Source organism: Antrostomus carolinensis, unplaced genomic scaffold (genome assembly GCF_000700745.2).
Source record: "Antrostomus carolinensis isolate BGI_N321 unplaced genomic scaffold, ASM70074v2 scaffold10076, whole genome shotgun sequence".
Taxonomy (NCBI): Eukaryota; Metazoa; Chordata; class Aves; order Caprimulgiformes; family Caprimulgidae; genus Antrostomus; species Antrostomus carolinensis.
Window position 1 is genome coordinate 74,320 of NW_010323942.1, and position 21,662 is coordinate 95,981.

General features: G+C 43.2%; 1 protein-coding gene across 1 annotated transcript in view; it reads right to left on the reverse strand.

Annotated features, from left to right (window-relative positions):
• LOC104527134 (delta-sarcoglycan) overlaps positions 1–21,662 on the reverse strand; it is a gene marked incomplete at its 3' end in the record, with an annotated part of 162,454 nt that overhangs the window by 71,121 nt on the left and 69,671 nt on the right. Inside the window, exon 2 of the mRNA XM_010170759.1 lies at positions 10,192–10,377. Within this exon, the coding sequence (XP_010169061.1) occupies positions 10,192–10,377 (186 nt within the window). The remainder of the gene's footprint in view (positions 1–10,191; positions 10,378–21,662) is intronic.

Below are 21,662 nucleotides of genomic sequence, written 5' to 3' on the forward strand. Positions count from 1 at the left end.
AACAATGCAAGAACATGGGAAAGCAGAATGCTCTCATGCTTTTCAACGTCGGTATCTTCGGTGGAGAGAAAAAACCAGTAGAAAATGGCGGTGTCTGCTGCTACAACATACACTTTTATTTCTGTCATGCCTGTTTTCAGATCTGTAATACGAGGAGGGATTTTAATCGAGCCGAAGGGTGCAATCAGAGCGACTGTGCTGCCAGACGTGGCATGGAAATGCTGATAGTCGTAATTAGGCAGAATGTGTAATTGAAGTGCCTCACGCTTGAGTCTGAGGTGGTGGCTTTAACACGAGGTGCTGGGCTACTCCCCAGCCACAGCACCCATGGGCTCCTGTCAGACCCCTCTGGACACAGCTCATCTCTGTGTGTCAAACGGACACTGTGGCACCTCGGCAAGAGGAGCAGGACTGGTTCCTAACACCCGTGCCACAGATGGGTGGTTTATAAAATGTCATGCCTGCTTTAGGGGCATGCTCCATGCACCAGGATTACTGGGGCAAAGCTCTGGCAAGCATCCTAGAAAAGGTTGCCCAAGACCATATTCCCATGTCAACTATATAAACAATTTGTCATGACAAAGATCCACTTCTTGCAGCAAAAAAAAGACTAAGCCTGTGGCCTTGGAGCCCTGTACAAGCAGAGGAGCAGGGAGATCACAGAATCATAGAACGGTTTGAGCTGAAACAAACCTTCAAGATCATGTATTTTCATCCTGCCTGCCATGAGCAGGGACACCTTCCACTAGACCAGGTTGCTCAAAGCCTCATCCAATCTGGCCTTGAACACTTCTAGGGAGGAGCATCCACAACTTCTCTGGGTAGCCTGTTCCAGTGTCTCACCATTGTCACAGTAAAGATGGCCAATATGTTCCCAGCCCCAGAGGCAGTACTGCTGCTCAGCCTTACACACCTCAAGCTGGCAGAACCCCTTTCCTGAGCTTTGCAGGAGACACACTAAGGCAAAAGGCTTGTAAATTTTTTTTCCAGAATAACCAAAATACCATTGGAAGTCGAACTGTACAAAGCCAGAAACTCATGATGGAAATGAAACCATTAGGAGGACTCAGGCAAAACATGTTCATCTGCACCCGCTGCACCCGTCTGTGTGGGACACTGTCACACAGCACAGTCAGTCTGAGGGGATGGACTGTGCCCTTGGACTTCTCATAAATGCACCACAAACCATGCTTTTGAGTAATCAAACTTTAATTTTAGTTGGTTAACCCACACTGAGGAATCATTTATGAGGCCCCTCAGTCACTTAATTGCATAAGGATAAAATAATTTTCAGGAACCCCATGTGTAGGAGTAAAGTTTTCAGGTTTGGGTTTTTTTCTTTTTTTTTTTCCTTTTCCTGTTGTGGGGTGGCAGCACTAAAGACTTCAATTAGAAGCAATTACTGGAGATGTAGAGGCTTCTCTGAGGTTAATCCGCCCTTCATTTTCTCAAGAGAAGCCTTTAATTAAATGCAAATAATCACAAATTTCATATAGCAGATTGCCGTAATTTCACTATTAGTTACTGGATCTCATTTAAAAAGGAAAGAGGTGGGCAGTAGTGCTGGGTGGATGCGAAGTAATGAGAACTCAAAGAGGTCAAGGCTGAATTACCTGTGTAAATCTATTCTTCTTCTATAAATCTGTCTGCAACCACATCATTTCAGTGTTAACAGGTTGTCCTTCATGCAAGTGCATTGGAGTGTAGTCCCATAGAAACTCAGGCCTCAGTACAAATAATTACCTCAGTCCATCTTACTGTTGACCACGGCAGCGAAGGCAGGATGGGTAATGGGGAAGATGTAATTGAAGTGGAAATGACCAGAACTTAAATGCAAGCTATGATGAATTCAAATGTTATATTCAAGCTCATCTCCATAGCAGAGCTCTGGAAGAACAGGCACATGAAATGGCAGCAAGTATTTTAAATACATCTATCAAGTCTTCTATCTATCTATGGTAGCATTTAAGCAGAGGAGAGAGAATATAGCATCTGCAGGAGGGGAGGGGAAAGACAAACTCCACACAACCACAGGTCTGTAATTCTGTCCTCAGATTGTCAGTCTTCAGAGGAGGTTTGACAATTACAGAAGGTAAAGTACATGCACACAACTGCAGAGAGAATATGCCACTTTTGTCTTACTCCTTTTGTTTAGTCAAACACAAGCGAATCACAGCTAACGGGCAGCGTGCCTAACTGTGCTCTGCACAGTCATTTACAGCATTAAGAGAGAGACGCCTCTCTCCCCTTTCCACCAATTATTCTACAATCCAAGATGCAAACAGAAGGGGTTCAGGACCAAGCACCAAAAAAACCTCCAAAAAACATTTTAAGAAGCAGCTTTCTGAAAAGCTGGAGGCTTTGCAGTTCCAGGACAGGTTGAAGGAGGCACGGAGGCTACTTGAAGCAGCACCTCAGCCTTCAGGTAACAACGCAGAAGAGGTGCTTCAGAGGAATTATATTTTTGTTATAGCAATGGCTGCTAGGTTTTCAAAGCTGAGAAGGTCATTGCCCTCTGCCACGCAGGGAGTTCAGGAGGGATGTCAGGAAGATCAGAAAGAAAAGAAAGTGCAAGGAACAAGAGAAGCAGCAATGGAAAACTTGCTCTATGGCTCTGCTTGGCATGTCATTTCTGTGTGGATTCCCAAATTAAATCATTTCTCTTACTGTACTGTGAGAATATGGGGAGGGATCAGATTGTAAGCTATTCAGAGGACTAACTGATTATCGGCATTTTAGCAGCGAGCTTGTTTTTGTTCTTTCGCACATTTATAATAATACCTTTTACATGTTCTCTAAGAGACAAATCTCTCTCTGCTTCAGAGCTGCTAGTCTGAAGATCTTTTGTTGGCACTGAGACAAATGCTAATGTGAAATATCTTATTTCTTCACATGAAAGAGAAGCTGTGAACAATCCCCTCTGGAGGGAGATGGCAGAAGGCGAGATCTGGGATCAAGAATTTATGACTCACCTCCCTGCACAGCCCACCCATGCCCTCCTCACTGTTCACCAGGTTCTGCTGCTGTCACACCGTGGAGCAGTTCCTCCTGCTCTGATAAAGCTTCCTTCCACTGCGCTCCCCCCAGCACATCAGGGACATGGGGCACCAGCAGACAGGACCCTCTCTGTTCACAGGCAGAAATGCCTGGAAATTAAGCATTATGCCAGAGACCAAATTTTGCCTGAATGCATGGACTGAACTGCAAGCACAAGGAGAGGGGTGTTGCTGAGTTTCCAACAGCTTCTTCAAACCAGTAGTAGTGTTAACCAAGAGATGCTGAGTTTCTGGATTTCAGGGCCAAATTCTCAGGTGTCCAGTAGTAGGAAAACAGCACCAATAGAACTTCTTCTGGTATGGGAACATTTATAATATCCCTCCCTCCTGGTGAGTAGTAAGGACAGAGCTTATGCAGCAGCTTCTTCTACTGTAGGGATACAAATAAATAAGATTGCTTTTTTCTGCCTCTGAAAAACAGAGAAACTAAATAAGTTTGAGATATTCGTGTCTCCTGGACACACACTTCTGTTTGGATGGCTTGACTATGAATAATGGCTTAGAAACAATTGAGAAGTGAGAGCTGAAAGCCCTTTCACTGAGATGAAAGCACCATCACATCAACCTCAGTTCTTCACAAAACCCAGCCCAAAATACTTGAGGGAAAAGGGCTATCTGCCATCGTAACACTATGTACACCACAGGCTGCCTTGTGCAATAAAGAAAAACCTAAATGATTGCAGTGAAGCATATCCAGCTTGATTTACTGGTACTATTGGAAGACTTACTATTTCACTACTTCCTTTGCTCCCATGACAGATCTGTAAGCATCTCCAATGCCATGGCAGCCCTCTGAAAAACTCAGTGGGTCAGCAGAGAGTACAGACAGTGAAGTAAAAATATGGGATCCTTTCATCACTTTTTGGTAACAAGGAACGTGAAAGCCTTATGTGCTTATGCTGGCTGAGAACTTGTGGTATTAGGATAATTAAAATGAAATATTATTAGAGACTGAGTTTTCAAAGGTGTAGCACTAGAAGAAACTGATGCATTATAACTCAGCAAGTCATCAGTACCAAATACTTGATACACTGGAGGATGCAACAATGAAGGGGTCAAACTTTTAATAACATCATGCAATATCCTATTAAAACTGACTATATTATTCTAAACTCCAAAGGAGTGGAGAAAAAAAAAGTACTATATGTTTCTTTAAAAAAGATAAATAGTCCCAATTGCTTTTCATACAGAAACAGAAACTCTCTAGGAATTAAATTCAGATCTCTAAAACGAGTAAAAGGAAAGAATAACTCATTTTTTCCTCAATTCAGGAGGAAGGAAATGAGAATTTACTGTAAAAAAACCTGCAAATAAAAACCATTATGGTGAAGGGGTTGATCCACTGATGTCATTGCTAAGATTCCTACTAAATTCCAGTGGGTAAGGATTTCACCCATAGAAACTTCTTCACTTAATAGTACAGTCACTCACAGTACTGTCGGTCTAGTCAGACCTCTATAATATTAACATCTTTATATCAGAAAATGCAGTCCACATGAATGAGGAAAGAAGGGAAATACACAAAGCTCTTGGGTCATGCAAGCAGTCTCAAAACAATTACTTGTTTTATAAATAGAGCAACACGAATTAGGATGGAAAAATGCACAATTTTGTTATGCATGGGTGTGTGAGGGAGACAGAGAAAAAAAACCAACTTTACTCTTTCCTTAATAAGGATATAGTAATATTAATTCTAACTCAAAACAATTTTAGCTGACTGACTACAGTTGCACTACGAAGCAGAAGCTGAAAAGCAGATCAGTTTTCTTTCCTATGTTGGCATTACCATTGCATCTAAAGAGACCCCAGAGAAATTATGAAAAACAAATATAAACTGCACAGTCATTTTCTTCTGAGGCAATTTTTAATTTAAAAAAAAATTAGAACAAAGTCTATTCCTTTAAATCATTAATAAAAGAATCCTGCCTGCGAGGGCAATGAGCTTTCCTAACTCTAATCCATCTTTACTGCTGTGTTATTATCCTACTGTTTTCCTGTAATTAAAATGTGGCAGGTAGTTTACACACAAGAGGGAGTAATTGTATTGGAAATAACAGTTCATAACCAAATTTTAAAAGCTCATTTTTCTTATCAACTTTTAATAAAGAAAGCAAGATAATAATGATATTTAGCATTTATGCCACCTACAGCAGCATTTTGTCTCTCTGAATTGATAGCATTTCATTCAACGATGCTAAAACATACCCCTTCAGCTATGAATGCAGCCTGCAGCAAAACAAGGAAAAAATCTGAACAATCACAGCCATTTATTCTTGTTCAATTGAAATTATAAAGTATGTTTGAATCTCATTCTGAAGCATGCAAACTTTAAAAAAAACTTGTGTGGTTCTGGAAGGAAAACAGAGTTTGCCCATGATGTGGTCAGGAAGCATCCCAACCTCAGTCTGACCAGGCCAGGAAGGGAAGATCTCCCTTCTCTGCATCCTAAGGATGACAGAATGAGGCGGGTCGTTGCCTGCGCATTTCTACGTGGCATTTCCTCAAAGGTGCACACACAGAAGGCACCAGCAGTCTGCATGGATTTGAACAGACCTGGAAGCAGCACATGTTCTCCTTTTTCAGAGGAAGATATTAACTTTGGTTCATGAAGGGCCACCTGAATACCAAAGTTGCAGAATATTTTCCTTACAAAGACTATTCTGGAGCCTTCAGTTTGGATGATTCTTAGCAGATAGTTCTCTGAGAATTTCAAGTCTTGCAAGCTGACTAGAGGAAAAATATCTATTATTTCTTACAGTCTGGCAGTACCTGCCAATATATAGGACTACATATAGGATGCCATATGCAAACAGCTTCTGTCCCAAAGAACATACAATTCAAAACACGCAAACAGGCAGCTATGGATAGAAACACCAGGGAAGGGCAAAGGAAAAGCAAAGGATCCTCAGTGGTTCGATGGGCAGACAAGTAGGTGGACATTTGCCATTTAAATGCAGCCACAACAGGACACAGTTCTTGTCTCTCCTGTTTAGAGGTCTTCCTGCTGCATAAGAGGTAATAAAGGGGAACTAATGGATAATGCTTTAGACTCCTAACACTGTTTGAAATACAAGGCATTGTACGTTAACCTTGTGGAAAGAGGTCAATGCACTGTCATTGCCCATTACCTGAGCCTTCTGAGCCTTGTACTGTTTAAAATAAGCGTGTTTATGTAAGCATATCTTTTGTTGGAATAGTCAGAAAATAAAACAACAGGAAGATTTAAAAAAAAAAATGGTTTAAGCTCACTAGTAATAGCTGAAATAGAGATCCCAGCACATCACAGCCATACAGCATAAAAGAATCGTGCTTATCTACACAGTCATGGGCAATCCTACTGCTAAAGAGCTACATCACTGGAAGCTAAGGCAGGTGGACCATAAAGAGGAAGGTAGTTAAGAGCTCTGGTTCCAGCCTGGTAATTAGACTGGCACATAGGAAGCCTTGTAGGGGCTGTGGGGGCCTCAGCTGAGCTCTGCACAGCTCGAGGTTGAACTCTCCACTATCCATTTGCATCAGTAGGATACAGCCCAAGCCTATGCTGGACCTGCAGACTGAGTGGCTGAGGCACATATGCAGCCCGCAGGCATTAGGTTTTTTTCTCCCTAAACCCAGTATGTGCAAACCACAGACTTCTACCAGGCTTGCCCAAGATCTGAATGGAGTTTACCTATATATCATTGGAAAGCTGAGTGCTGGATGGTGGTTTCTACCTCAATTAGGTTAGGCCACCTTCAGGGTGCATTTGGGTTTCAACCCAAATTGGTGGCTTTGGTCCAGATTCATTCTGTGGTTTGGCTTAGAAATCAAAGTAAGGTTTAGAGGTAGAAACCTTCACAGAGCTTCTCACAGTTCCAGAGCAGCGCAGCACTGATGGAAATGAACTAGATAAATGAACCTGGCTATGAGAACCAGCTGTGGGACAGGCAGATGACACCCGAGGTTGCCTCCAGGCCTGCTTTTCATAAAGCCTGTGCCTGGTAAAGGCATTTAAAACAAATAAAGGATCAAATACTCCACGAGAAGTGAATGACTGCATCAGAAGATAGACTAGACAGTGACCAACCAGCCCCACGTGAATGTGACCCTGTTTTGACTGTTGCATGTAAAAAGCAATTGCCACACATAAATTTGTTGACGCCTTGAATGTTCAGATAAAAGCAAAACCTAGAATAAATTAGTGATGCTTTGCTTATTAAAAGCCATAGATTTTAAGGTTACAGTATGATTTTACAGGAGTTGCCTCCTGGAGCACCAGGAGGGGCATGCAGAGGGGAGACAAAGGGAGTCAAGGCTTGACGTGGAAGTGGAGTGGATGGGTATTGCTACAACGTGCATGAGAAGATGCTTTTTTTTGTCCCTGAGATTGTCCTGCTTCATCTCCTCCTCCCTGCTCCACTGCCCATTATCAGCATTTAAAACACCCCCAGAGTCTTCTTGAACAGGTTTGCTGTACTCATTAAAATACTGTGAGCACTTAGTGGCTATAATGAGCACTCATTAAATTCTGGTAAGTGCCAGGACTGTCCTGTGGAGTTGAACAGACTCAGGTTCTGGGAGGAGAGCTCAGGGGTGGCAAGATACTGGAAATACTATATTTTCCACAAGAACAGAACTACAAACTCTCCCCTCCTTTTTTACTCTGCAAGCACTGGGGTAACTAAGACCTGCTAAGCAGCAGCTATTGCTTACTGAGTACTCAAATCATTCCTCCACCCCAAAAGGACTCTCAGCTCCTCTTATCAGAACAGGAACAAATTAAAGATTTTTCCATATTTGCATCTCCTCATTTGAGGATTTTCCTCCATTTGTTATTTAGAGATAAAAGTCTGCCTCTCAAAATTCACTGAGCAAAGTGGTTTTCTCAGCCTCAGGGAATGGTGCAGGAGGGATTGCAGAGCAGGATCCAAAGCAGTTGGCGAGGCTGCAGGAGCAGCAGGAGATCAGGAGATGAATGGGTGCACACCGGGGCAGGGATCGCATTTTACATGCCCTGTTCTTATATTTATTTCCAACTGTCAGTGTCAGACACACACCCTGACTAGCGTGGCCATGCCTATAACCATAAAGCAGTTCCCACTGCAGGATGCAGTGCTAGGTAGTCTGTGTTTTTATCACCAAAAGCTGTCCATTGCCTACTCACAGTAGACAATATGAATTAACTAAAACCACATACAAATATAATTTACCTTGGACTAATCCCCAGTGAGTCACAGAGGTTAAGTGACTATTTAAGAAAACTGAATCAGACAAGAGCTTGAAGATTAGTGCATCCCCAAAAAAGCTGGTGTATATCCTAGTGGGGCAGAGAAAGCTGCTGGAAGGGGGAGGTTTCTGTAAGTATCCGTAGGAGGTGGCCCTTCTACAGATGGCCTGCAAAATAAAACACACCAGGAGCAGGCTGTGAGGGAGAAAGGAGCAGAGAAGTTCCCAAGCAGCTTGTAGAGAGTAGACTGACCATAGCAGAAAGCACAGGACTGATATACTGAGGTTATGTTATTCTAAAGAAATTAAGTTGCATTCCTGAAAAGCTGGAATCTGAAATCCTATTATTTTGTGCTTGGGCTGATACCCATACCACTGCCTCTATGATCAATGTATGACCAAGTCTTCCATCAGCTCAGAAATATCTACTTTTCAACTACATTCATCTAATGACTACAATTCAGCACAAAATATGTATTGAAATGGCATCAATTTCCCAAGATTAAATAACAGGTCTAGTTGGGCATTAATTGCTCCAGTTTGGTTCACTCTTCACTCTCTCACAGGAGCTTTTTGTGGATTACTGCTTTATAATTGCTTGCTCCCTAAGCACACATGCATTGCAATCTTCTGCACACCTTGACAGCATCCTGGTTAGAGAAAATGAATGCTACATGTTCCCCCGACACAGCATTTTGTCTGCTGGATACAGTAAGTCAGAGATTGTTTACTCAACTTCTCATGGCCCATTAATGACATAATGTTGGACACAGCTGTTCAGGGCTTCACAAGACCAAGCAGAGCAAGAAATGCCAGGAGACTGCTCACATCAGAGCTGGGCTGGGAAAGTCCTTGAAAATGGTCTAGGGGAATTTAGCCTTACAGCTCTCTCATGAAGTAAACCCAGGATTAAAGCCTCAAACTTAAGTTTCTACTGAAGACTTAAATAATCTTAAAATAACTCAATCTGACCATGACTGCTTTGAAGAAGAGAGGACCAATCATTCAATTTTCACTCTGCTTGGCCAAATTAACTACTGAAAAACTAGGACCTGCCATATATAAAGACTCTTTAGCCCTGGAAGTGAGATGTGCCTGGTTCATCACATCCTGACTTTCAGTGTGTTTGAGCATGAGAGGTGAAGCTCACCCTGTAAAAGGCAATTCAAGTTCAAGGCACCCCTTGAGATCTCAAAAAGAGTCTGAACAGAGTTCAAGTGATGCACAGAGTGCTCTGGGCCCAGAAGGTACGACCTGCCATAGTGCAATCTACATCCCAGTTCAGTTGCTCAACATTTTTCTAGGGGATTCTGGAGAACTAACCCCAGCCAAGGCGTCTGTGCAGCAAGGGAGTGCTGCTGGCAGGACTGATGTGCATCAACCACTGCACAATGAGGATAGACATACTCCAGCTAAATACCACGCCCAGAGAGCTACCCTGGAAATGTTATTTTTCTTCACAAAGCTTCTGGAACCATGTAATTATGGAACAACATGAATTTTCCCTAAGCAAAAGGTAAATCAAGTTTTGTGACTTAGTCACGGAGAAAACCAGAAAAAGTCTAAGAGAAAAACTCAAACCCTTTCTCATACCCCAATTCAAAATAACCTATTTCATTAATTTTAAAACACATTATAATTGAAAACTGGGGGAAGGTGGTATATATTGTTTACATACATCCATGTATATAAATAGCAGGTAGGAGGAACATGATTTGCAATGCTGAGCTGATTGCTCAGCTTGGCAATACTGCAGACATCTCTAGCAGAAAAAGAGGATCATTGGGTAAATTTGTTCCTCCTTGTAATAATGGCTATCCATGGCAACTCAAACACCCCGTTATCAAAGCCGTATCTGAATTCATGCTCAGAGGAAAGACCATTACCCTCCCTCATCTTCCCCAGACTTTTCAGGGTAACCCTTACTTACAATTGTGAAGTTCATAACCTTCAGAATCCAGATGGTCATAGCAAGGTTCACCAGGATTAAAATCATTAGGAGCAGCACAAAGAAATAGAGGCATCTCTTCCTCCAGCCATAAATCCCCACTTTGTATACCTGGGGTCCTTCCGAGGTCTGCATGGTGCTCCGATGTGCGTACTGTTCCTGAGGCATCTGAAATGATCACATAGAAATAACCACGTGTATTAACCGGTAAGAGAAAGCCGATGATAAAAACTCCTTGTGCCTGTGCCTCTTAGAGGGTTTTGTTTTTTTTCCTTTTTAAGAGTTTACCAGCTGGGCAGCATCTCTTTCGATATCTTGGTTCTGCATTGTTTTTCTTTCTGCTTACAGTATGCAGTAATGTACCAAAAGAGACTCTTATTTGTTAAATGTGTGTGTGTGTATATATATATATATATTTATAAATACAAGTAAGCACACTGTTTAATGGTATCCTATGGAGATGACTCTTGAGCAACTCTGTTCACCGCCCCAGGTTTTGCAAGGCAGGCACTCCAGGGCCTTTAAGGATCCTGAGGGGAAAATTTTGCATGCGTTTAGTAAAAGCAGTTGACTTCAGCAGTTTGTTTTGAAGATGCAATATTACTTTTCAGAGGCTTTAATTAAAAAAAAAAAAAAATCTCAAATAAAATTATTTATTCCAGCCAAAGGAAAAAGGCAAAGGGGAAATGTTTGCCTTTCTCCCTTCCTGTACCCCAAGCTTTCTTAACCAAGTCAACCTGAAGCACAAGGTTCTCCAGCTGCCACATCTCTAACAAATTACACCCAAAATATCTATGCTGGTTTAACAAGACTCTGATACTCTGGGTGGGCATGGCATGCTAGGACAACACCAGGGGCCAAAAGCAAGGAAAGAGGGAAGGAAGGAAAGCTGGTGCTGTGGAAAGCAGTACAGCAGCATCCCCAGGAAAAAATTGTCTTACAGTCCTCTGTGGTGACCACCGTCCCCTCTCCTACACCCTGGCACCCAGCTGGCTCTGGGCAGTTGGGAATGTGGCTGCCCTCACTGCGGATGGAAAGAGATGGATGCTTTCCAATGGCATTGGAACCAGCTGGGACGGGGGTCCAGGACAGCTGCTGCACAATGGTCGTGTGTGAAAGGCTGCGTGTGCACAGGGTTGCAGATGTAGAAGTATTTCATGCCACACACGTGAAAGCATCCATGTTCTCATCCTTCACATTCAGGGTGTGGACAGACACTTTCATGGGCTTCCTCCAGGGATCATTCTCCTACGTTTTCAGACTTTTTTGACGCACAGACTGAGGATATCATATCATCTCTAATAACACATAATTTGCTGAATGTTTTGCATTTTAGACTCTAAACAGATAAGAAACCACCAAATGTGTTTTTGCACTACTGATTCAATGCCACAGGCTGCTTCCTCAGGGTATCTGGCACTGATGTTTGTATGCAGTGAATTACAAAATTCACATCAGAGGAGGAAACAATGCGAGTTCCTCTCTGTGGGAGCATGATCCGCAAGGGCAGAATGAGACAACAGTAGAAATCAGATGCTCATTGATAGCAGCTTATGTTTGTTTACCATTAGTTTCCTGGGTTTTTTTCCTTACTTTTTTGCTAATAGCTTCATACTCCAGCAGCTAATACAGCGTGCAGTCTGCAGTGGCGCAGAGCCCATCGCTGGCTGATACAAGGTGAGTTTCTTCATGGCATAACTTTTATTCCAGTAGCACTGCACCAGGGATGAAGCTAACACTTTATCTTTGCTGCTCCAATGCTGAAGCCCGCACATATGAGGCAAGGGCTGCCTGAAGAACAAGTTACTTTTTTTTTTAAACCTTTCACTGCTCCAAAAGTTGTAAAGACCTGTGTTTTCTAATGCTGCCTGGTGTTGTCACCTGCAGCATAGGGGATCAGCACCTCTCCCTGCTTTCATAAGCCTTCACCCCTCACTCAGGCTGAAACATGGTCTCAGGTGCTAAATTAATCAGTTCAGGCCCCAATTCTTTTCAGATTAGAGGCATTGACACCTCTCCTGATCTGGACATATAAAACAAAGCCAATTTAGTGGCATATTCAGGAAGGCTGTGTTTAGCCAAGGGAGGCTGGTGTGCTCGCACCCCTGTTCTCATCCCAACAGCAAACTTCCTCCAGAAGGTAGAGGTGTCCATCTCTGCTTCCTTCTCTAACATCAGCAACTGTGTCAATCCCCCACACTCAAAATTCATGACAATGGCTGAAAACAGGAAGATTTTAAAAAATAGTAACAAACAAGGTGCTCCAATCTTTTTCCTCTCAGGTTTATGAACCATCACATTTTAAATAAATTTTTTCCCTATCTGCTTGAGGGCCACAGTCCACCCAGGCGAAAAAGTAGGTCAGACTTGTGCATCAGCGTGGTGCTGCAAAGGACACTCGCAAGAAGAGACTCAGCACCAGCGCTGCCCATCTGCAGGCAGCTGCCAAGCTGAGCTCCCTCCTGTCGAACGAAGGCTGCTCGCTAAACTAGAACTAGAACAAGGCGAGCCTCATCCAGCCCGTCCACGCCTCCAAGCCTGCCTGCTTTTTCCAACTTTCTCAGCTGGTCTAAAAAAGGGATCTCACATCCTCCTCCAAACTATACTTAATTTACAACCTCCGACTACCCCAGCCCCAGATAATGCTGTGAAGATCTGCAACATCAATTAGTGCAGACAGTCATACCATGTCAGGAGGAACCAACAGCAAAAGAGCCTCTTCTTAATACAAGTTGGCTCAGCCAGTTTAGCCTGGCTAAATGTGCATTAAAAGTCCATCACTGAAGAAAGGTGTGTCTGTACCAAAGAGCAGTTTTCAGTAGTATAAGTGCGCTCATTGTAAATCACTTCTGCTGTTTGGACCAGCTGGGGCATCTACCTCTATAGTGGAAAACCACTTGAAGCGCAGGCAGAGCCATAGCTTTTACCAAGGGAGAGCAAAGCAAGTTGGTGACAACAGATCCAACTTGGTCTGCACCGGTGTTTTTGCTCACAGATGCCACATCAGCAGCTGTGGAGGACTTGCAGCACAGAGCTTGTCAGAGGGAGGAGATGGGTCATCAACAAATACACACACTTGGAGAAAAACAGGTCTTTTTACAGTGCTACAACCACTCAATCTGTGCAAAGGCAAAACTTAAAACAACAATAAATTACAGAGTTTCCGCTACCTGGGGGAAATTATAACTACAACTACTGCACAGTCAAGGATTTTATTGCCTAATATTTTAACGGGATCCTGGAAACCATGTCTTAAATGCAGCCTCTCCCTTGGAGAAAATGAATAAATTGCATTGCTAACGCTCTCAAATCATGGAAGAAGTTTGACCAGTAAGAAACAATATCTCTTTATTGCAAAACTTGTTTATTCTCTTTATCTCTTTCCTGCTCTCTCTCTCTTTTTTTTCTTTCTTTTTCCTTCACTTGCAGCCTCTAGGATGAAGAAATGGCATATCCAGCTGGGACAAAACTTTGTAGACATCAAAAGAACTTATAGGAACAGAACATAACTACAAAGAGCAACTTGCATCCACACAGCAGCTCAATTGTGAGAATTTCTCTGGTTCTGATAAAATATTTTAGCACACAGCAGCCCTAACAGAGATAGAGCAACTAAAGTACTACAACACAGAAGACGAGTATGGCTTAGTAATACAGCATAAATTTATAACAAGAAAATAACATTGGAATCATAGGTAGCATGTTCTTTCTATCCAAGCTCTCATACAACTACATTTAAAGCTATATATGATTTCTAGCTAGCATTCTGCTCTGAATTGTGAATACCAAAAGAAAATGCTCATGTCTGTAGTTCTCCAGGAAGGGAAGACAGAACGATGGACAGAGAGTACTGAAGTGTGTTAAACAAATGAGTAGAATAAGGCGGCCTGCAAGGCAACTACACAAGGAAGTGGCTACATTCACTATCAATAATCTGCTCTTTGTGGGAAGGAAAAGTGTGCTAGTCATAATTTACATTTTGGCAATTTCTCCTGACTCAAACATTAAAAAGGACTAAGGCATCAGAAAAAAATATTGCTGTGAAAGGACATCCAGTGGTTGCATTTCAACGTCCACCCTCCTCCCCTCACCCTGCTCAAACTACTGAGCTAAGGGGAAAGGCTGCTAGTTGCTTAATAGGGGTTTTTTCTTCTTCTTCAGGAAAATATTAAGAATAACCACCTAATTTCATAATAGTAGTGAAAAGAAAATACTGAAACAAATATAGAAATTTGAAAGACTTCTTCCAAAAGTCAAGTCTGAAAGTGTCTGCCTGACATGAGAGGGCTTCAAGACACATGTGCACAGCACTGGATCACCACCAGCACATGTACAATCCCACTTACAATACAAAAAATGCAATATGCCCAATCTTCACAGTTTAGCCACAGACATTACCATGACTACAAAAGTATAGCCTGGAATCTGGGTAATTCTCCAAGGAATTCTTGCTGCTGCTGCTGCAAAAAAAAAAATAGGTAATAAGTTTTTGCACAAGACCTGTACACTGAGTCCGTATATATGAACACTGCAAACAGGGCCTGATACAAAATCGAGTCTGCTTAGAAAAGCTATTCATCCTTTTGCTTTAGCATACCTTAGAGATATGGTCCATGACAAGAAAGATTTATCTGTTTTTTTAAGACCACTGGAAGAGTCATGTCACCACATCCTCTGATCTGCACAGGCTGCTTGCTGAGTCCTTCTAGCAAAGAAGCTTCAGCACTTCCCTTCAGTAGAGCTGAAACCAGGCTCAGCTGAAAGGCATCACAAATCAGAACTGGTGCCTAGCTTCCAAAAATCACATCAGCTCCACCAGTTATGGCAAATCTTTATTGTGTCTCCCTTCCACCACATCCTCCTGCCTTGGCAGAAAGCTTCTCGCTCCGGGTGCTCCACCCAAATTAACGATTCACCAGGCAGAAGTGTTTTATATGCACAGGGATGGATAAACAGCTTTCCCTTGCAAACACCAAAGCTGTAACATCCTCTGGCCATGTCAGCTTGGTAGGCTCAATGAGGACTATGAACGGGGTGAGGCATAACAAGAGGAATCAATAATGTTTCTGTGCCACGGGGGTTTCTTTGATCAGCGCTTAGATGATGTATGTTTAGTAATAGAACAATTTTAAGCCGAAAGGGGATGCGATCTGTGAAGGCAGCTTCTCTTTTATGAGCCCACTTGAAATTTGCTGCTGAAAATGCCCAGGAGCTCATCAAACCTGCTCACTACGGCACAGACGAAAAGCCCCTGAGCCCTGCACGGTCAACACGGCATCTCTCCTCCCTGCCTGCTTGCATATAACTGAGGTGTAACAACTTCATCAGAAAAATGAAGAGCATTGGACCCCAGGCTAACGTGTAGTATAATGATGGGAACACATTTCTAGAGATGAGAGAGGGGTTCAAATTCCCTCGGGCCTTGGATCTATGTCTCCCTTCTCTTTGTGTCTGTATCACTGACATCCCCTTCTCTTTATTTTTTTGAAATAGAAACCTTTATTTGGGGGGCTGGAATGAGAAAAAAACCCCTAAAAAACCTTCAGAGGTGCTCTCTGCCATATCACTGGAAGGCAATGTACTTGTATTAACTCACTGTAAATGCTCTGCAGATTCATCCTCTTTAATTTCTCTGTCTTTTAAGTGCACACTATCCACCAGGTTCAAAAGAACAGACATTTCTGGAGCGTGACTGAGAACAAAATTTGGCATGAAAACGACTGTTTTGAGCTATCTATCAACAAGATGTTTTGCCTTTCCGCTCCCCATAAAATTCTCTCTCAAGCTTGACACCCCCAGGCTTGTGAATCCACCAGCGTCATGACCCAGAATTGATTTATGACCCCACGCACGGGTCAGACCACAGCCTCGGTCTCCATAAAAGGAGCAGGCTCTGGAAAATAACCTCACTTGCAGCTTGGCCAGCAAAGGCGGAGCACTGGGGAACAGCCTGAAGGATTAAATACTTGCTGCGGTAGTTAAATCTCACAGCACTTTTCTCCAGCACCATCTAAGTCATGATCTCGGGCTTTTCTACCCCAATGGCTGTGCCAGCATGGTCTCTGTCACTGCCACTGGTGTCCCCAAAGCTTAAATCTTTCCTCTCTGCTTGTCCTTTTGCTTCTGTCAACAGTTCCCATCCCTTCACACGGGGAGCAGGTCCTCCATGAGCTGGGGAGACCATCATCACTCAATGATGTATCCATCTCCTCTTGTATCTTGAGGAAGTTGGACTCAGCACAGGCATCTGGGGAGACTTTGGGGATTCATCTCATAAAGCATCTCTCATCCAGATCCCTCAATGCTCCAGGCTACCCTCTACATCTAACATCTTGAGAGCTCATGTAATTTCCCCAGTTGCTAGGGCTGACAGCATTTCGACAATAAACGTGCTTGAGGATAAGGGCACTGCAAAAGCCTCAGTTTATAAACTCATATCTTTGAGCATGAAAAGCTGAACATGGGACTTCTGTTCTGCTCTGCCACTGCTCTTGCATTCAAGGAGTACTTACAGTAAAACTCTAAAAATATTAGAGTTTGCCAGAACAAAACAAAGTAACAGCCAGCTCCACCTCTGAATAGCATCTCCTAATCCAAAAGTGGTATTTTATTATGATGCTGCAAGAGTCTGTGAGCAATGTGATGTTACTATTGCTTCTCTTCTCTGAGAAGAGGAACATGTCTGTTTTCTTATTTATGAGTGTTTCTTCTAACTTTTAGATCTTTTTCTTGATAGTTACCTTGTCTTGATATTTTTCTTTTTCAGAATTAAGGAGAAAATGGAAATGAAAGTTAACAAGAAAGAAAAAGTTTCTGCAGTGAGTTCTCTAATGGTATCAAGCTAGTCAAAAAAGGATGTCTTTCACAAAATGCCCCACAACTTGCAGCCATACATTCACGCTGCATGCAAACATCATACCGGCTTTGCTGCATTCACACGCTGGTTCCTTTGCACCACTCAGATGATGTGAAGCAATCATAAGCCTATGTCCATCTGTGCCAAGTTTATAAACGCTCTTTCCCACTGGAGTGTCTCAAAGCAGGATGAACAAGTATGAGAACTACACTAAAATATCCAGCAGCAGGTGCAACTGCAGGAGGCTGTGGGAACAGCAAGAGGGATATCATCAACAGAGCTCGCATCAGAAAGCAAGCTACGGGAGGTGATACTTTGCAGACTTCTGCCCCAACACACTCTCACCCCAAAGTACCAAGAAAAGATATGGCTTGTAGGAATGCGCAAAGCAGAATCGTAATAAGGATTTATACGGCTGGAATCCAACTGGCATGGCATAAATTGAGAACTGTGGGCTTGAGCATGTGCCAGGATCCAGAGTACAGTCTCTGCAGTGATCCTGCTCTCGCAAGTTAAAATTTGTTCTTCTGCATCTTCCCTCCACCATCTTCCCTCCACATGATGCGCTTACTGTGCTTCTCCATTTGTTCCTTGCCACAGACACACTTGCTTTCTAGCTTGTTCTTGGGAAGGACCAGGAGAAGGAATACACATATTAGGGAGTGATAATGGCTCTTATCTGTATGCTTCCAAGAGCTCAAGAGACCCTCCAATTTAACTTCAGATGCATAACATTCTGTCCACACACACACACTCTTCATTCCTTTTGGATACAAAGCAAAGCTTGAATACTTGACCCGGGTGGAGCTGCAGAAGGGTAATCTCTGGCAGGGGAGGCTGAGGAGCAGCTGCCAGAGTTGGGGAGGAAACCACCACCTCCCTCCATCAAATCCAGCCCAGGGTGTTGCAAAGAGCCACTCCAGCCCTACCTGGACTCACGCCCACACACCAGCATCTTCACTGGGGTCCCGTCTAGAGTGGGTATGACAAACAGCCCAGCTGGGCACTCAGGACATCCCATGATCGAGACTGATCTCATACCTGATGAAAAACCTGCACTGCTTGTCTCACCCAGATATGGGGCAGAAGCACTCCTAAAGCCAGGTATGGCAGCACAGCCCTGGCTGCTTCTTGCTAAGACAGATGTATTCCACTCTCTTTGCCTCTCTGGCTTTTCAGTGCTGATGATCAGATTTGGGAGGTGTGATGCTGTATGATCAGAGGCAGGAAGTTGATTTTTTGGTTTTTTTTAAATAAGCTTTTATCTAGCAGTGAAGAAGATAATAGCCTGATTGGGTGCCTAAATTAACAGCTGCTGAGAAAAGCAATAGAGCTCCAAGTCTGCAGGGTAAGATGGCAGCCGATGAAGGCTCAAGCAGTCCAGATCATATGAGACCTTCATTTAACGCAGCATTTTCACAGCAGGTGTATTTTCTGCAAAGCAAACTTTGAATTTAACAAGCCTCTTCATTTTCATCATACGCCTCCCTCTTCCACAGGTCACCTCACTCCTTCCTCTCATTCCCTTCAACCCCATCAGCCTTCAGGAAAGCAAAGTTCATCCAAGTCTCTTGGAGGATACCCTTCCTGCATCCCAAATCAGGAAAATCCTCACTTGGCCCAAAACAACCCATTTCAGCTGACCATCACTTTCACCAGAAAAAACAGATACAATGGCAAGGAGAAGATGCTCCCAAACACTTTTCTTTTTTCCCTTCCATCAAATAGAACCTGTTTGCATTGGACCAGATAATATTCCTATTAAAGATGCAAATCCACTCAATCCCACTTTTTCCAGGTAGGGTTTGCTGTCTGCCTGAGCCTGCTGTTGTCCTTTGGAGTTGCCTACGTACACGCTTCACCAGCATTATTGGGAGAAAACTCTGGCCCTGTCACATACTGGATCTGATGCACTTTGCTGGTGAACCTGACCTTGCCACCAAATTTTTTGGATTGCCAAGATGAATGACTGTTTGAGCCCTGTACGTGCAGTCCTGCTGGATGCAGGCAAAAGAAACTGTGGGTCTACTGCCATGAACCCAGCCAGAAATGCTTAGCACTGTCCCACTATATAATTTAATACCCTTAATTCATTCGTTGTTGAAAGAAAAAAAAAACAACAAAAAAACCCCACCGCCCTAAAACATGGCTAAAAAGCATTTTCAATACATCAAATAACATCACTGTGAAAATCCCAGGAAGAGGCACTGGCAGAAGTAAGGAAGTTTCTGAAGCTACGCCAGGTGGGCTCCTCCTGACACCTCCATCCACGTTGCCGAACACGCCGTACCCTAACTCCAAACACAAGCCTGCCATATAAGGTGCTGATATCCCTGCAAAGGCAAGACAAGCTTTAATGCTGCAACTAAAAGGATGAGAGAGCATTGCCTAAACCTGGCAGGCTCCTAAAGACAGAGAGCGAGCTTTTTATCATAAATGTTTCTTAAGTTATTTGGGGAAAGAAACACAAATCAGAAGAGAAGTTGCAGATAGAACAGCCCTTAAATTAATGTTTTTCCTTCTAATCTGCTCTATGTGGTTTCTTACTGTGCTGTCTGTTGAAGTTTGCTCATGCTTTATAAAATACAGAAAAAAATATGCAGAGAAATCACAAGGCAATGATTATTACTGAATTACTGCTTCTCTTCATAAGCGAGCTGTACCAGGAATTTCCAAACAACCCCCAAGCATGCTTTCAACTCATTAAGCAACTATAATACAATGTACCTATAAATGTATTTATCATGACTGTATCATATTTTTCATCAAAACCTGTAAGTGACACATGGTACAGAGCCAACCTTTCGGTGGCTCCAGGTTATATACATACTTATTCCCCAAAATGAAAAAGTTGGGAATTATTTGGTTGCAGCATTCACACAGCCAGAGATGCAGCGTAGGAGTCACAGAATTACTACAGAAGCCAAGTTAGCCAGAAACCACCACCCAGCCTCCAACTACTCCCGTCCCTTCGCAAATATGCCACAACTTCCCATTCTTGACTATTTTTCTCTAAACAACAGTCTGAAAGCGAGAAGCCTCTTTGCACAAGCACAAAAGAACAGCGAATGACCCCAGCCACAGCAGGAAGGAGCAACACAGCTCTTACCTCTCCCTCAGCGGGTGATGAGCACCCTAAGGGGTGCGGGAGGCTGGGGGGAAGATGCAGGACAGCTTTCAGAGCAACACGAGGCCTGGCCTGTGCTCATGAGCTGCCCCTGTCAGATTTTCCAACAGCAGAATTGCAGCCAAGTCCCTGCCCATGCCTGAAGAATTTCCTGAACAGCATTCCCGTTCTTTTTCTAAACTGCTTTGAAACCACACTGTCTGTACTTCAATAAGGCTTTGTCAGGCCAAGTTACAGCTACTAGGCTGGCTCCAGATAGCAATTGAAAACACATGTGTTTTGCATTAAAAGCCCCCTTCCCCGCGCACACATTCAGACACAGACACCCCCGCCTGCTCTCAGCCTGCATGCCTTTGCTTTGCAGCTCTAAAGCTAGCCATTTCTGTTAAAAAGAATAAAGGGATTACGTTGGTGGGGATTTTCTTTGGGAAGAGGAAAAAGGAGGTGGGAGGGATCCCATTCCTGTAGATAACACCTCGTCCTGCCTCGTAATGTTTTGCTGGTATCAGTGGTCACGAGTACCCAGGTTAACAGCCAGCTTTGTCAAACCCCAACAAGCAAGGACACACAGGAATCAAAATTTCAGTTCACCACTACTCTCCTCTTACCTTTACCTCTGTCTCTTCTAAAAATTGTAGAAAAGAAAGCATATTTTTAGCATCTCCAGATTCAGTTCAGCACATCAGAACTGTATCCTAATCTTGACACATACTCCCATATCTTCTTATACTAAAAATAATACAACTATTTTTGAGTACTTTCATCCCTCTCTGCTTTCCAGCTGTCCTAACCCTTACAAATATTTTAAGCACCTTGCATCTCCATTTAAAGAGCATTAATGTTGCTCTGGTGTTGGCTTAAGGAAAAGAAATAGAAGATACAATGTTATACCTTTAATCAGAATGGGTCCCAGTTCTTAATATCTGTAATCATTTCCAGACAGCACCATGGGTCAAGGCAGCGAGTGTGGACTCTGCAGCTCGAGATGCCCAGCGCCTGGCATATGCTCGTGAAGCGGAGCTGGAGTAGATGTGGAAACGCACATGGATGTCCCCCTTATTCCACCACAGCTAAGTCCCACCAAAGATGAAACACAGCAGCAGAGTTGTCAAGGTAACAATATAGAAAAGAGACAGTTTAAAGAGAGAGAGTTATATTTTTCCCTTTTAATGTTCCCTTTCAAAAGTGTGTGCTCCACCTCCATCAAGTTATTCTGTTTGGTGATTTACAGAGGTGCAATGGCCAGATGAAGTGTTTACAAGAGACAAATGCAGCTGGGGATTGGAAATAATTGAAAGCCTTATGTTTAGTCTGATCCAGAGCTCACTGAAGGCAGTAGGCAGCCTGTTGCCTTCCAGAGGCTGTGGATAAGGTCCGTAGCAAGGACACCTTTCTCCACAGGAAGGTGAGATCTGCCTTTCATGCACCAGCAATGAGATCTTACAAAACCCACATGGGCTGCCTGTAGGG